General features: G+C 48.8%; 1 protein-coding gene across 3 annotated transcripts in view; it reads right to left on the bottom strand.

Moving 5' to 3' along the window:
• OPCML (opioid binding protein/cell adhesion molecule like) overlaps positions 1–17,659 on the bottom strand; it is a 1,044,992-nt gene that overhangs the window by 501,379 nt on the left and 525,954 nt on the right. For all 3 annotated transcript variants that reach the window (XM_042238243.2, XM_042238245.2, XM_042238246.2), the window contains exon 2: positions 12,257–12,341. In XM_042238243.2, the coding sequence (XP_042094177.2) occupies positions 12,257–12,341 (85 nt within the window). The remainder of the gene's footprint in view (positions 1–12,256; positions 12,342–17,659) is intronic.

Genomic DNA, 17,659 nt, shown 5'->3' with positions numbered 1-17,659 from the left:
AATAGAGATCACAGAAATAAACTATAGTTCAAATGAATTTCAACGAGAGTGAGAAGTCCAATAAGGAAAAGATACTCTTTTCAACAAGCGGTGCTGGAAAAACTGCATATCTACATGCAATAAAATTAACTTGGACTCTTACCTTACAGCATATACAAAAACTAACTCTAAATGGAACAAAGATCCAAACAGAAGAGCTAAAACCATTAGACCATTCAAGGACAAAATATAGGAAAAGCTTCATGACATTGGAATAGGCAAAGATTTCTTGGATAGGACAGCAAAGCACAAAGGACAAAAGAAAAAATTGATAAAATGGGTAAACTCACATTAAAAAGCTGTGTGCATCAAAAGACATTATTGACAGAGTGAAAAGGCAATCCACAGATGGAATAATACATATGCAAATCATATCTAATAAAATATTAATATTCAGAATACATCATGAATTCTTATAACTCAACAAGAAAGCCTAGTAACCTGATTAAATATGAACAATCAATTGAATAGACATTTCTCTAAAGAAGATGCACAAATGGATGTTAGCACATCAATATCACTAATTATCAAGGAAATGCAGATCAAAACCACAGTGAGATAACATTTCACCTCCATTAAAATGGCTATTATAAAAACAAAAAACTGAAAATAACAAGTGTTGACAAGGATGTGGAGAAACTGGAAGCCTTGTGCATTGCTGGAGGGGATGTAAAATGGTGCAGCCACTATGCAAAATGGTATGGCAGTTCCTCAAAATTATACAGGATTACCGCATGATCCACTTCTGGGCATATAAAATTCCATTTCTGGGAATACACCAAAAGAATTGAAAGCAGAGAACAGATATTTGCACACCCATGTCCATAGCAGCATTATTCATAGCAGCAGCCCATGTTTCCATAGACAAGTAAATGATAAATAGTGGTATAAACCTACAATTGGATATTTTTCAGCCTTAAGAAGGAAGGAAATTCTGACACATGCTTCAGTGATGAACCTTGAAGACATGAGGCTAAGTGAAATAGGGCAGTCACAGAAGGACAAATACTGTATGATCCCACGTATATGAAGTCCCAGAGGAGACAGAAACTCAGGGCAGCAGGGAGAGAGGATGGGGAAGAAGTCTTTAAATGGGGAGGGGGGCAGGGTTTTCATTCAGAAAGATGAAAACAGGCCTGGAGATACACGTTTTTGCACATAAAATAAACACATTTAATGACATAGAAATGCATATTTAAAAGTGGTTAAAATAGTAAATTTCATGTCGTGCATATTTGACCACAAAAAAAGAGAGGGCATAGAGGAATTCTTTGAGGGTGATAAAAAAAAAATATTCTATATCTTTAAGCGTGGAGGTTACACGGTTGAATGTGAATGCCAGGGTTTGTCTAAGTGAACACAGAATATAGTGCATTTTATGCAAATTCCCTCCTCCCCTCCTCACTCTCTCCCTCTGGCTCCTTTCTCTCCCACTTCCTGATCTATGGGCCCTTTATTCTGCTAACATATTCACTAGATGCGAGTGTTTAAAGAGGAAACTCTGGGATTAATTCAACTTTATAATTTCCATGCCACTTAGAACAGGGCTTGGCACAGAGTAGTCAATAAAAGCTGGTTGTGAAAATTGTGAATTCAGTAACTTACATTTTTTAAAAACATTAATGCTACTGTTTATCATGAACTTGCTACATGTCTGATTTTAGTCTAAGCTCTTACAAACTTAATGCCATCTACTCCTCCCCTACAACTTAGTGAAGTGGGTGTATAACCCCTCAATCCTTTATTTAAAATTGAGGGTTGGATAAACTTGATCACTTGTCTGATCACATTCAGCCAGGATTTGAACTGAATCTTCTTGAGTTAGTGTGTGCCTTAACCTCTTGACACGAGTTATACTTAACCTTCTATTTCTCTAAGCGCCCAGTGACTGCTGTGCTGTGCTTAGTTGCTCAGTCGCGTGTGACTCTTTGCGACCCCATCGACTGTAGCCCACCAGGCTCCTCTGTCCATGGGTCTTCTCCAGAAAGAATGTTGGAATAGGTTCCCATGCTCTCCTCGGACGGATCGTCCCAACCCAGGGATAGAATGCAGGTCTTCCACATTGCAGGCAGATTCTTTCCTGTCTGAGCCATCAGGGAAGCCCACTGACTAGCCGAGTGTAAATGTAAAGTTATAATCAAGAAGATCTATAAACTGTTCCCACTGCACAGCTATGGCAGGACAGGTGCTCTGGGGATGTATTCAAGGATCTCATAGTGAGAGCTCATCACAGAAGCTGCTATATTTCACACGGACAAAGAAATACCTCCCTAAGTCCCTTCATCCTGAGATGCCCTCTGCAATTTTAGAAGACTAGTCTCACTGACATTTTTTCCATTCCCGAGAGTTTGCAGATACAGTCCCAGGATATGCCACCCTCTATTTTGTATCCTTAATAAAAAGGGAGGAGGCTGGTATACCTTCCTTGTAACTGCTCAGCATCTCAGGATGGTGGCTTTAATAATGGTGTGAAATTCGAAAATGCTGCAATTATAATAAGCAGGAGGAGACAGGACAAGTTAAATACCAAGTATCTAGGGAGAGATCATTATCTCAACTAGGACTCAAATGCCAGAATCTTTGGTTGTAATGTCAGTGACTTCCCAATTGCTTAAAAATGGATGAGAATATCTTCATTAGGAAAAGTAGGTATGTGTGTGAGAGAGAAAGAGGTGGACAGACAGAGATAAAGGACACACATTCATCTTTTCAACAAACTTGGAGCATCCCCTCTGAGTTAGGTGTTGAACTGGACACTGGGACCCAAAGATGGAGAGAGAGTATTAATACACTTAAAAGGCACAGAAGCAACGCCAACAAGAGCAGGGAGAGGAGTATTTTTAGGGATGGGCTAAAAGCATCAGTTCGGTTCAGTTCAGTCACTCAGTAGTGTCCGACTCTCTGCGACCCCATGAATTGCAGCACGCCAGGCCTCCCTGTCCATCACCAACTCCCCTAGTTCACTCAGACTCATGTCCATCGAGTCAGTGATGCCATCCAGCCATCTCATCCTCTGTCATCCCCTTTTCCTCCTGCCCTCAGTCCCTCCCAGCATCAGAGTCTTTTCCAATGAGTCAGCTCTTCGCACGAGGTGGCCAAAGTACTGGAGTTCAGCTTTAGCATCATTCCTTCCAAAAGAACACCCAGGGCTGATCTCCTTTAGAATGGACTGGCTGGATCTCCTTGCAGAGCATAGGCCAGCACAAATATGAATCCCTTTATTCCCTCCTTCTACCCAGGTGCCTTTCAGTCACCTAAGTCAATGTGGGCATGGCCACTCCAATAACACACCTGACTGATTCATTTCCTTGCAAAACACATGCTGGCTTCTTTTATCCATCGTGGGGAGTTCCAAACATCAAACAAGAATCCCTCCACTGGGATGGCATCCATTGCAGTCAATCCCAGTCAAGGTGCATGGGATCTGATAGGGCAACACATATCCCCAAGAATGACGGGGAGGAAAGAATCAAGCACGAGTCGGCTGAGCCCTCACCAGCTGCCTGCCTGAAGGCAGTCTCTGAAAGGGACGTTCCAGTGGGCAGGTGAACAGTAAGTGCTGGAAAGTCCAGGAATCAGGAGGAGTTAGAGAGGATTGGGGTCAACATTGGAGCTGGGCTTTTGGAGAAGACTCCTGCCGAATAGAGCAGACTGCCGATCACCCAGCACCTGGGGTGGGTCCAACACAAAGAAGCAGGACATGCGCCAGGGCTCAGTGACCGAAAGGGGTCTCCAGCTGCCAGGTGAAACCAAGGGTCAGAAAGAGCCAGATTCTGGCAGCAAGTGAGAACCTGAGCCCCGAATTTGCTGGCATCTTGACTTAGGATGAGGCTTCCCTGGTGGCTCAGATGGTAAAGACTCTGCCTGCAGTGTGGGAGACCCAGGTTCCATCCCTGGGCTGGGAAGATCCCCTGGAGGAAGGCATGGCTACCCACTCCAGTATTCTTGCCTGGAGAATCCCATGGACAGAGGAGCCGGGTCGGCTACACTCCATGGGGTCGCAAAGAGCCGGACATGACTGAGTGACTAACACACACACACAGAATGCCTTAGGGCGGACACACACACCTGTGTGGGTGTGGCCTCGTGACCCGGACACTCAGTTGGAGCGGGGCCACTGGCACAGCAGAGCCTGGGGGAGGGAGGGCGGCACTGCCACTTCCTGTCTCCCCCTCTTCCTCTACCTGGGACTCCAGAGAGTCCACCCTAGGCCACTTCATCCTCACATGGGCAGAGTCTTTGTCTTTCTTCGACTCTTGCTGATGCCCTGGGAAAGTCTCTTTCCTTCTCTATGCTTTCCATTTTTGTCTTTCATCTCCTTGATCTATCTTCCTTGCTTTATTAATACTCATGAAAATACTCCTCAACATTACCAAGGCTGCAAACGCACACTTGAATCAAATATAAGGAAAGCTATGCATCTTAAAATTAAATTTGGCACAACAGATACAATAATACAAACTCCCAAACTTTTGGAAGTATTCAGAAATGCCTTTGGGAAAATGTTTCCATGTTATCTTCCTGTAATTATATCTACTTTTCTTCAGCACTGGCATTCACGATAAATAGAAAATTATCATATTCATTTTTCCCCTCTTTTGCGTAATTACTTCTTCTACAACAACATCGTGTTCTATTATTCTTCATGGCGGATCTATAGCATTTTGGATAATTATGAGTTAAATTATCTTCTGTGGCCTTGCCAGAAACCTTCACAATCACTTAAAACACACTGTATTTCTATTATGCAATGGAAACTTGGTTAATCGAGATCTCATAAATCTTCAGATCCACTGGAGATGTTTAATATTCAAAAGCAAGTTTTCAACATTGATCAGCACTCTTATGGAAGCCAGGTCAAGCCCTTCAGCATCTCTTTGATTTAAGCAAAATGTACCATCTCCCGGGAAGAGGAGGCCACAAGAGGTCAGGCAGACATTGTAGGGTATGAGTCAGCCACAAGGTGAGCAAAAAGGGCCTGTGCCCGCTGCTGCCACAGTCTTGATGGTTTAAACTATGAGCATAAAGATGGGGAGACGGGATTACACAATGACTTGGATTTTTGGATCTAAAAACACGTGACTTCTCATCTGTCCATCCTTCCACGTGGATCACTTGCTTCCTCCTGGTTCTTGGAGAAATGCTCTGTCATTGGTGTCCTTGTCATCATTCACCTGCTGGCTCTGTCCTGTCTGCAGGGTCCCTGGGGGTGCTGCTCGTCCTGTGAGAGGGCACAGATGTTCCCGGAGGGCACAACATTCAGGGCAGGGTCAAAGCTAAGGGCACCCATGATTCTGGGGCAGCACACATGGTGGGTGGGACCCTCTGCAGCCTGATTTCTGGCCCCAAGAGATAGAGCAGGGCTTGCTGGTGTGCAGGTGAGAGGCGTAAAGGACCTGCTGGGGGCACAGCAACAGACGGCCACAGCCCTCAACCCAGTGCAGACTTCCTAACCTCTGCTCAAATACAGGTCCCAGGAACACAGAGGAGCCGTTTGCTTTTCCTGCTTGAAGCTCACGGAAACACTCTCTGTTCTCCCTACCTGGAAGAGGGTACTATCAAACTCAGAAGAGGGGGGAAACGGCATTCTAGGAGCAAGCACAGACTCTGACACATAATAACCATGTGACCCAAGGCAAGTGCCTCAACTGTCTGCACCTCGGTCTCTACACTGGGGATTGTAGAGGAACAAAATTCGACATCCCGAAATGTTTCTGGCACGTGGATTATTTCAAGCTGAAAACAGTCAAGGCCCAAGGCTCGGGAAGAAACTCTGACCTTCCCAGTAACTGCCTTGAGAATTCAGATAGAGGACCTATTCCAGGAATAGAGGGTCGGGAGAGATGTCTGCAAAGAATACAGCCAGGTGTGGGGGGCAACTTCCAGAGATCAGAGCCCACTCTGCGTCCCTCTCTGTTGGACCAACAAACATTTATTTACCAATCAATCTGCTTTTTCATCTCCATGTGAACTGCCTTCCTCTATTTAAACCTCCCACACCACTACTTCCAACATCCTCCTTTGTCTTCAGCTGAGGATGGTGTTCAGGGTGAGGACTTTGGCCTTTGGGGTGAGTTATTTAGTTCCCCTGGGTTTCTTCCATGTATATATGTTATTAAACTTTTGTTTGACTGTCTCCTCTTCACCTGTCTGCTGTCTGTTTAATTCTTAGACCAGCCAGAAGACCCTAGAAGGGTAGAAGAAAATGTCTCCTTCCTGGACAGGATCATAATACTCTGAAAATTGCATGAAACAATAAGTAATTGGCCTGGCACCTGACATACAGTCAATTATGGATGACGGCATCTATTTATTTAATCCCCACCCCACAGGTTTTACTGAAGGGTCTTCAGTGTGGTCCTGCAGGGAAGGGGCACCAGGCTCCAACACCTCCCTTCTCTAACCTCCTCTACTGAGGCAATGACACACAGATGGAGGCAGGGTGAGTGCTGAGCTGCAGAAACATCACAGCTTCAGTTGTCACGTCTTAAAAAAAGATGTGCCAGGTACGAGAAGTCCCAGGAAGGTGCTATGGCTGGAAGGTGAGAAGGCACTCAGCGGGAAGCCTCTCTCCCCAGGGCCCATTCCCAGCCACCTTCCTCCCGAACCCAACGTCAGCTAAAAGACATCTTCCTGCACGGGAAATGGTACACAAACGAACAAACCCAAAATAGTCTGGGGCCATCTTGAGCGGATTGGAAAAGAAAAAATCAAGAATGATTAACAGTTCCTAACTTAACAGGCAACGCCATTTTGGCCAGCCCTAACATGCTTCCCATTGATGACAATGTTCAAGTCTTCCTTTGGAAAGGATGGACAGGACCTCTTGTCCTCTGCATCTTATGTCTGGACCTCATGAGGCCTGGAGCTCAGGCTGCCCAGTACTGCTCGCCTCCACCCTCCCCCTACACCAGAGCCAGCTACACAGTGACCAAGGTAGGCAGGCCAAGGTCCCTTTCCAGAACAGCAGGACTAAACTGAACCCAAGGACCAAATTTACTTAAAGGCCAAAAAAAGAAAAAAAAAAAATTAACAAGGGCTTAGATGGGAACGGCTGAGTTGTTTAGAGCAATCCAGAAAGTCACGGAACATGTATGCTGACTGCCTCAAGATGAGCTCCCCACCCCCCATGCTGGCATCCCTACCAATCAGTGATTAGACGGCCTCAGTCTAGCCAGCCCCCCTCTTCCAGGCCTGCCAGATAGGGAAACGCCAGCTTCTCCATCCGCCCCTCTCCCCCCTGGCTCCGCGTGTCTCCCCTGGTCAACAGAAGGTAGGTTTCCACAGGAACAGCCCTGCTCTCAAGTCCATCACCCCACTGCAGCTGAGAAGACCCCCCTCTGCTCTGCTGCCCTGCTCCTCGCCTTGTCCCAGGGATGGCACCACCTCGGGGGCCACTGGTGGACTCAATGTCCCCCCTGGCAAGTGATCGCACCAGAATGCAAGTCCCCCAGGCCCCCAAAGCCTCTAACCAACCACCTGCTGTTGGCACCATATTGTGAAGAGAATGGAACCCTTTCGCTGTGAGCATTTTATCCCTGCAGATTAACACTCCATCATACGAGACTGAGCTCCTTTACAGTGGAGTAAAGCATTCAGCCCAGATGTATCATTTTGGACCCTCAGTATCCATGACGGTGTCTGTAGCCAACACCTACGTCATGGCTTTTTGCCTCTAGGAACTCACAGTCCAACTACACCCACATGTAACTGACGTATACAGAGTGTGTATCCATCAGAACAAAGATTTGCAGCAGGGTGAGTCCTGACCATGAGCAGAAAGCAGGGTGCTGGCTGGCACTGCAGATGGACTGAGAATTCTAGAGCTCTGTGTGTGTGGTGGGTAGGGGGAGGAGAATGCTAGAGCTCTGTGTGTGTGGTGAGTGGTGGTGGAAGGGGGGAGGAGAATTCTAGAGCTCTGTATGCATCTGCGGGAAGGGGGAGAAGTGAACCCAGAAAGGACAGAGAATCACAGGTCATCACTGAGGTTTTGTTTGGCTCCTATAACAACCTGCACTTGTGTGTTGCTTCCTAATCAGCATAATAACACCATCTCTTTCATCTCCCCAATGCCTTAGATGGGGCAGATACCATCCCCAAGGGTACACAAATGAATTCAAGTGCTCAAAATCATTTGGCAGGTGAGGAAAGGAGCAAGAATCAAGTCCAGATGGTATGCAGGCTCCCGGGCCTGGTGGTCCTCCTCAGGCAATACAGCAGCTTTAAGTGGTGAAGTCCATGCACACAGGTAGGGTTATGTAAGTGTGGGCGGGGCCACTGGAGACCAGCCTTACTCAGATGCTCTGGGGCAGGAAGGGGATCTGGGACAGCAGTTCTCAACATGAGAAATACTAGAAGAGATCTTTAAAACGCCCATGCCCAACTCCAGACATTTTGCTTTAATTGGTCTGGGATCCTGGCCACGGAACATCTAAAATGCATCTCCAGTAACTCCGGGGCAACCCAGGTTAGCACTGCAGCTGGACTGGCCCTGTATGGACTTGTGCTCGGGTCCATGTCTGAATCCATCTTCCCAGGCCAAGAGCGAAGCCTTTGCCCCGATCGAAGTCCTTATTCAGTTTAGGTAACTGAAATGCTGAAATTCACGTGCTGTGGCCTTGTTTGGAATAACCGAGTGGCTCTTCCGAATGTTCTAATGTACAAAAAACCGAAGCTGCTGATGGAGAGGGCAAAAGGCAGAGAAACATCCAGGAAAAGACAGGACTCCTCCCTGGGAGCCTGACTGCCTTGGTGACTTTGGCAAAATCCTGCTACTCAGATTCCTCCTTGGCAGTGGTTAACCTCCAAATACTGGGTTCCAAAGAGATTAGCTCAGAACTCCAAATGAAAATGCGAGGGTATTTTAGACGAGAGTTTCTAAGCATAATCCCAGATCAGCCAGCCTGGATCAGCAAAACTGATTATCCTGCCATGCTTTAAAAAAAAAAAAAAAAAATCCCTCCCCAGTTGCTGGCGGGAACTTTTCCCACTTAGGAGAACAGTTACAGCAACAACCCCCACCTTCAGCCTACCAAAACCCCCTCAGAATGTTCACGGACACGGATGATGTGGTCCACTGCAAAACCGAAGCAAATTTAGAGAAGATTGAGGTCCAGGTGAAAACACATCTAGTGAGGATTGCGTCACTGAAATAGCCTAACAGACACCAGGTGACCACACCGAGCATCCTGGGCTCCTTCCTGACGTGGGCAATGATTCAGACACAGGACTTCTAGACACTTGTCATATCTAATCTAATGCAGAGGCACAGAACATTTTTAACCCAACAGCAGATAATTGTAATGAAATGATTCTGGCCAAGAGGGCCCATTTGTAATAATGAATTCAAATCAGATTCATAGCAGCTATAATTCAGACACTGTGAATACCACCTTCATTTTCCATATCATCTCTCTTCCAAGAAGGCAAAATAACTCCATAGTCACATAATTATTTTTACTTTTCAAGTAGCCCTGTGAAGTAGTTATGAGGAAGATAATATTGCCTCATCTACATAAAATGAGTTCCTTCCATGTTCAATCAAAGACCTGGCACCACAAACATGCCTCCGAGGAAGGAGATCACCCCTCTCTAAGCCAAACTGGGTCTCACTGAAACTTTCAAAGAAGGACCGAGCTTTCTCTTTCTCTTGGCTTCTCCTGGTTGGTCTTCGACCTCCTATGTGACTTCATTCAAGATTGAGAAACAGGCTTGGATTACCTTGATCCGAGGCAGCCACATATGAACAGACTGTCTATGGTTCTGACTAGTGGACCTGGGAATCAGTCCGTGTTTTCAATGCCTTCTGAACATCTGATGCATTCAGAACACTAAATTCCCAAACACAGAATTCCCAGCGGCACACCTTTTAGGAGATTAGAGTGACTGAGATTAAGAACTGCAATTTTTTAGAAGCAAAAAAAAAAACCAACAAGATGATACATCTATCTGGGGTTGAGGCCATGGACTTCCAGAGATGGGAAACAGGATGCCCGCCCCCTCGGAGTCCTGACAAACAAGGGTTTCACTGAGACCGGCACACAGCTGTCGAGAACAGAAGGGGAGAGATTGAGACCCCCAGAAATCTGTGAGAGTCATTGATGTTATTTTAAGAAACACTGTGACCGTAGTGAAATCAGAACCTTAAAAAATAAGGGAATAGTAAGAATTCAGTGATCAAAGATGGAAAGACAAGAATGAATAACATGTAAAAGCATATAAAATGGAGGCATTTGATAAAAATAAAAGAAAATGTAATAAAAGAGGAAAACATGAGAGGTAAAAGAAAGAGAATACAGAAAGATTAAAATGGGGACAATGCACGGAATTTCTCTATGTCAGGGCAACTTATACAGAAGTCAAGAGGCAAAATCATCGTAAGATGGGCTTACTTTTTAAAAAAGAAAGCATGCCGTCAGGTAACAGATAACAGTTATATTCAAATATGTAAGGTTTTTCTTTCTTTTTTTCTCCACAAAGCACAAAAAGCAACTATTCAGCTTTTCCCTTTTTTATTCCCATTCCCATTACGAAGCCCAGCTGCTAAACATTAGAATTGAAGATCATGAAAACAGGCCAGCAGCTAATAAAAACGCAGCTCAAAGCTGGCCCTCTGCTGGTGGAACAGTGTTACTGCATCCCAGAAAGCTTTAACTTTCAGGGACAAGAAAAGGCCGGAGGATTTTGGAAAGTTCAGCACTGAGACCTCATCCTGTGTTACGCCTCTCTGTCCCTGGTTAAGAGGGTATGAGTTTGGAGGATGGAGAGAGAGGCACACAGCATGGGCACCCCTTAACACCCACCGCCATTTCCCCACGTCGCCTGGGGTTACACGCACCATAGCCTGGCTGATACTCCTCTGAGCAGACGGGCCCTCTGATTGTGCCTCGCCCCTCACCCCGGGATTTCTCTGATGCAAGGAAGTATGCATGTTATACTCCCTCTAGTCCGGGGCAGCCCAGGGGGGTTCCCTCCTGCTGGAGGTCAAGAAAAGAGGTCTGTCTCCCTTCTGTTTTTTCTCCCTCCTTCTGGGGCCTCCATGTACCATCAGAGAGGGTTCTAGGACCTGTGCTTGGGCTCAGAAAAAAACACAGTGAGACCACCCAGAAGGCAAGCATCAACCTCCACGCCTGGCCTTAGGAAGGAAGAACAGTGGCCTTCGTTTCCTTCCCGGGGAGAGGCTCCTCTGGGCTGAGAGGGATACCAAGGAAGTCGAGGGCCGAGCAGGAAGGGAGCCCCGCCCTCACGCGTTCCTTGAAGCTGCCAGCCTTCTCGGCTGCAGAATCTGGGGCACGATGTTTTATTTCCACCGTAACCATCAAAGTCACAGGCAGGGCAAATGCATTCACCCCATGCACACTATGAGCAGAGTTAAGCTGGGACGTCCCTGAATCTGTCTCCGAGGACCAGAACTGCCTCATTAAAGGGATAAAAGATGATATCTGCTGAGCTGGTGGAAAGTGGTGGCTGCATTTTTATTAAAGTCTCTGCTGCAGCAGGCCGGGTCCCTAAAGGTTCATATTCCAAGAATCTCCACCCCTTTGCCTGGAGCCCGTAAGTGCTTCTCTGTAACTCATTAAGGTAAAACAAAAAGCTTTCCTATTGTGCTTTTCACACAGGAGTGTTGTCGTTGCATAAAAGAAACATGTTTCCTCTCCCGGTGCCGAGCCTGCAAAGATAAAACTGCCCTCATAATTTACAACCGGGGCCCCAGGAGCAGCACACGGGGTTGGCATGGATGGCTGCGGACCCATAAAGGGCCCGGGCCCAGCAGCTGGCAATTCCAGAGCCGGAAATTTCAGGTATCCCGCTGGTAGAGGCCAACCAGCCCTCTCTGGACCACCGTGCCTCATCACATACCTTCCCGACTGTGAGACAGCCCCCAGGGCACCAGTGCTCCCAAGCTCAGACCCCAGTATTTCAATGCCAGGGCTCGCGTCGCAGTGCCAAGCCTAGCCACAGCCTCATGGATACAAGCAGTCCCAAGCCTCAGGACTCGCTCCGAAAACCCGGGGCCTGAGAAGGCACAGCGAATGACCAAGCTGTCCAGGAGAACGGGTCCCAGCTGCCACAGAACGCCAAGTGGGCACCTCTTGGGCCTGCAAAAGCCCTCTCCCACGCTCGTCCCCCACGCAGGTCTCCGGTCCTCTCTCTCTCGCCGGTTCCCACCGAATCCCATCCGAGGGGCTCAGTCCCCCGCCGAAGTTCAGCTCCCTACCTGAGGGTGGCGCTCTCCCCCTGCCGGACCGTCACGTTGTCCATCGCCTTGGGGAAGGTGGCATCTCCGCTGCGCACGGGCACTCCTGTGGGTACAAGGAACAGCAGCCTGAGAGACACGACCACGAGGCACTTCCAGGGCAGGAAGAGGGACCCACAGACCCCCATCCTCGACAGCCACAACTTCCCAGAACTCCGGCGGCGGCTCGGTCCTCGTCCCCCGCCCCGCACGCCGGCGGGTCTCGGGCAGCCGCGCGGGGAGGGAGGCAGGGGCTGGAACCAGCCAGAAGCGGAGAGGGGGGTAAGGAGAAGCGGAGTCCAGGCTCTCCGGAGTCTACTGATTCTTCCTCAGATCCTGCCTCAGCTTTCCAGCCTGGCACAACCAGATGCCCCCTCCTGCATCCAAAACGCTTTCTCGATGCTCCCCTGGGGAGGAGGGAGGCGGCCGGGAAGGGAGAGAAAGGAGGAAGGTGCGGGATGAAGGTCACGGTTGTTCTTTCTCTGCCTCTCTTCGAGATGCTACTTTAACATTCAGTTGGGCACGTCCTGCCGAGGTCTGGCATCAAAAGTTTATAACCCAAAGAAGGCAGGCAAGTGTCTCTGACATAAAGGAGATGTCATAAAAAGCTGCCGCTTCAAGGAGAGGAGAGAATGTTTTATTAGATCACACATATGTACAGATGTATTTAGAAACCAGCCCGAGTCTCCGATCTGGAACGCCAAGGCGGTAAAAAGTTCCACCGCGGGGACCCGCAGCCGCGGCCAAGTCCAGCGATCCTCCGGAGCGGCGGGTGCCTGGCGTCCTCGCCGCAGCCCGGGCGGCGACTGGCGGCCGGCCCGGCCCGCGGAGCGCCCGCGGCGCAGGCTCGGGGCGCACGGGGAGCGGGCAGACGGCGCGCCCGCCTCTCCGGGGACGCGGCGCGGGGCGCGGGGACGCGCGGACGCCACGCTCAGCGGCCGCCCCCGGCCTCCGCGCCGCCGGCCTCCCGGGAGCAGCCCCGACGCGCGCGGGCCCCGACCGCAGGGGTTGTCATGGCAGCAGCTCCATCACTGACCGCCGCTCTCCGCGGTGCCGGCGCCGAGCGAGCGGGCGGACCGCGCGCATCCCGGCGGGCGCGGGGCGCGGGCTCCCACCTTAACCCCCGCCGCGCCGCCCACTCGCGCCAGGAGCAGCGCGGGCCGGCCTGCCACCTCCCCGGCTCCTCTCTCCCGCGACACCGCGGCTGCCCGGGAACGCTGCGCCCCTTTCGGCGGCTTCCCTACGTGCTGGCGGGAGGGAAGGGCGGGAGAGGGAGCTCGGGGACCGCAGCAAATTGGAAACTGACTCGCACCTTCCCTCCCCGGATGCCGGATGCCAAGGCAGAAGTTGCCAAACCCCGCCCTGAAGAGCTCAACTAGGTTTCCCGCGCCAGAATGCCGACTCAATGCGCGCGGTGCGAGGCGTCCGCAGCTCTGCCGTCCCCACTCCACGTGGCCGAGCTACAGTCCCATCCCAGACAGAGCTTGCCTGGGCTCTGGCGAGATGGTGGAGCGCTTTCTGCTCCGGTGACCCACCTTGGAAATACTCCTGGCCCTAGGCTTGCTCTCTCTCTCTCCAAATGGCAAATCTGAATGTCTCCCTACCGCATCACCTGCTAAATCGTCTCCATCCTACTCCACGTTACTACCCAAGGCTCTCATTGTAAGCATACAAGAGCTGGGAAAGGGGGTGAGCTCCTGAAAAGTATTGACTGACTTTTACAAAATCTGTCTGTTGCTTTATGGTCACAACATGAAGTGGAAGCACCATGCACCTGGAGAGGAACTGGTGGTTAGGGCATTCTTAGAACCCAGTCTGTCAGTTTGGAGTGCCAACGCATTTCTTCTGGTCAAGAGCTGAAGGCTTTCCTTGGGCCTGTTGAGAGGATTTCTTTCTCCGCACCTTATTGTGTGGCTCCTGCCCTTGTATCCTAATCATAATTGAATGGTTGCTAGGTACATTTTGCTTTACTGTATTGGTACTCAAATCCTTTGCAATATTAGCCTGGGCTCTGAACAACTGTTCCAATGAAACGTAATTCAGAAATAAGCTGTAAAGTCTTGCCATGGGGTGTGTTCGTTGCTGAAGGGCACATAAACATGCTAGCTGCTCTCAGTTATAAAGGACTGGACGCAGATACTATGCTACAATAGGCTGTGGGCTTCCCTGGTGGCTCAGTGGTAAAGAATCCGCCTGCCAATGCAGGAGACATGGGTTCAATCCCTGGGTCCGGAAGATCCCCTGGAAAAGGGAATGGCTATCCACTCCAGTATTCTTGCCTGGAGAATCTCATGGACAGAGGAGCCTGATGGGCTACAGTCCATGGGGTCCCAAAGAGTCAGCACGACTTAGCGATTAAACAACTATATACTGTACTGTGATGAATATACAATATAAATAAATGCTGTCCATCCTCCACCCCCTGCAAAAAGATAACTACACATATCCCAGGTCTAAAGTTTTTAATTAGAGCATGGGACCTCAGGAAGAAAGAATACTTGTTGCTAGTTATGCCACCTGTGTTGTGTAAGTTTTAATAGAGTGAAAGTACCTGGAGTTCCTTCCCGGAAAGCAGGTATTAACAATGCAGATGAGTAGTATGGTTCTCCATGCCGGGAGGGGTAATATATGCTAGGAGGAGAGAGAAGGCCTCAGAGAGCAGCCTAATAACGTATTCTGGGATCACCCACCAGTTTTAATGACACACACCTTTCCTTAAGACCTGAGTGTAGCTGCATTTTCTGTATACACATTGCACATAACCCTCTAAATTCCGAGATGTTCTTGTCCACGGTCAATGTCCTGGAAGGACTTCAGTCATGCAAAGGGGAGAACTGGGGCTGGGCTTACAATTTTCTTCAATTACAGAGTTTGTCTCTTGAATACCGAGGGTGTGAGCCGTCAGGATGGGTCAGGCTGCCACACAAGTCACGCAGATCCCTCCACTTGGTTGCTGGGCACATGGATGACCGACTCACACCACTGCCGGTTCTAGCGCTTCTCAGGAGGTGCAGCTGGGCTGTGTTCCCAAAGGCTGAATCAGCCCATGTAGGACTGCTTGAGATGAAAGGAGTTGTTGGAAAAGAAAGCAGAAAAGAACATGAGATTCCAGGTGTGAGGAAAACAGGTGGGGCAAGAAGAGAGGCAGAGATAAGATGAAGCAAGACATTGTATATTCATAACACGTGAACATCCTACCCTTGGGGAGATGGTCAACTTTTTTTATTTTTGCAGGGCTGACTCCCCCCAGCTCTAGATATCTGGAGTCCTAGAGAATGGGGCCATCATCTTTCTCTTCAGTGAGTCGGCTTTCTAGCTAGTTCAGTATTTGTGGGTGAATAAGTGGATTGAACTTAAGAGCTAGTGAATCAGAGAAATAACGGCAGGGATTTGATTTTTGTGTGAATCTACGCCTGTCTACAGTTTGGTGGGGGCGATTCATTCATCTGTAAAGCACTGCTGCTGCTGCTGCTGCTGCTGCTGCTGCTGCTGCTAAGTCGCTTCAGTCGTGTCCGACTCTGTGCGACCCCAGAGACAGCAGCCCACCAGGCTCCCCTGTCCCTGGGATTCTCCAGGCAAGAACACTGGAGTGGGTTGCCATTTCCTTCTCCAATGCATAATTGCTAGTGACCGGTATATCCTTTGAGATATTAGAAGGCCAACCCAGACTGAAATGGGAAAGGGGAAAGGGGGTGAGCTCCTTTATAGTTTATATCAGCAGATTTCTATGAAATGCTTGACTTGGCACCATGGTAGGGAGCCCCTAGCAGCTATGCCTTGCTTGGATATATGATGACATACATGAAGACACATAAAATGAGGATGGACTAGAGAACTCAGCACAATGGTTCTGCAGTTGGATCATCCATTCAGACACTGCCTCCTCGACCCTTTTGCTGTGTGACTGGTATCTAATAATGCCTGTCCCGCCTATTTCATAGGATTTGGGGGTATTGTGAAACGTCCCCAAGATGAGGTTGGAAGGTAGGTCGGTTAAGGTGGCAGACATGGAAAACACTGCCTTGAAAGAAAGGAGTTTATCCCTTGGTGTTCCCCAGAGAAGGAGGCATGCCGCACCATGCAAGGTTGCTTGGGGAAGCACCAGGAAGCAGAAAGAACAAGGAGAAGGTCGGATCCAGAGGCTTTATGGTAGTTTCCAGGTGAAGGAATGGACGAGGCAGGGTAGGCGAGCTCAGTCGAATATAGGGTTGGATTGTTTGAATAACTGTGACAGCCTCAGACTCTCCCTGTATCCTCTAGTTGTCCAGTACCTGGCCCTGGGGTGACTCAGGGCAGGGGAAGCACTGGCTTGGTGACAGTTGGGTCGAGAAAGTGGTTAGGGTTGTGGGCTCTTCATGGATTGGTTTGCATATGAATGGCAGGTTGAAGGCTAGTCATCTGCTATCTCTAGAAATAGCTAGCCCTGGAGAGTCCAGGATTAGAAAGCCTCCAAGATGTCAAAGCATCATAAAATACAGAATTTAAAAAAAAAACTCAAAACATGATTAATACAGGGTGACAATTAATGAGACAATTGCCTAAGGACTTGGCACCATGGAAGCACTTCGTAATCATAAATTATGATTATATAGCAAAATTCTCACTTTCCTGTGATGACAACTTGGGGCATGTTAAAAAAAAAATACAAATAAGAGGATTTAATTGGCCCATGGGCCAACCTAAGCTTTGATTCAGGTCTTACAGACATCTAGATATTTAGGGTGATTTGTAATAGGAAATGCAAGTTGGACCCAGTGCAGTTTAATAGCTTCAGAGAACTTAACGCAAGGAGGTGACATGATCTAATGACCTCTAAGATATCCCTTTGTCATGAAGAGAAGGGGTTTCAAGGACACGAAGTGGAATCAGGAGTAGAAGAGGGAAGAGATGATGTTGGTGACCGTGGTGAACAGGGTGATGGAGAAACAGGGAAAGGTAAGGAGCGTGCTGGGGAAGCACCGTGCCCAAGGCTCCCTGAGAGTCTAGATGTTAAGGCTGAGGAAATAAAAAGGTGGGGGTTGAGTCTGAAGTGGTACAATGTCTGGTGATGGGGATGAATCCAGAAGAAATAGGTTTAGGGAGGCAGAAGTTGAAAGAGTGAGTAAAACGCTGTATGAGACAGTCGGAAGGAGCCGTGGGCTGGCAGCAGGCGGAAAGAGGCTGAAGTCACATCGGAGCCTGAGGACACTGGCGTCCCAGTTAGGCCCCAGTTACAGGGGAAAGGGTAATAAAAGTCTCTCTCCATCTGCTCTGTGTGGGTAGGGTAGGGGGAGTATGTGATCCGTGGAACCCTCACCCCGCATCTAGAGGTCCCTCTGCCTTTGTTTGTAAATTAGAAATAAATCCCATCAGTTTAAACCCCAGAACCTACGCCATTCTAAAGTT

The sequence above is a fragment of the Ovis aries genome, chromosome 21 (genome assembly GCF_016772045.2).
Source record: "Ovis aries strain OAR_USU_Benz2616 breed Rambouillet chromosome 21, ARS-UI_Ramb_v3.0, whole genome shotgun sequence".
NCBI lineage: Eukaryota > Metazoa > Chordata > Mammalia > Artiodactyla > Bovidae > Ovis > Ovis aries.
The sequence above is the reverse complement of the archived record's forward strand: the minus strand, read 5'-3'. Positions and strand labels throughout refer to the sequence as shown.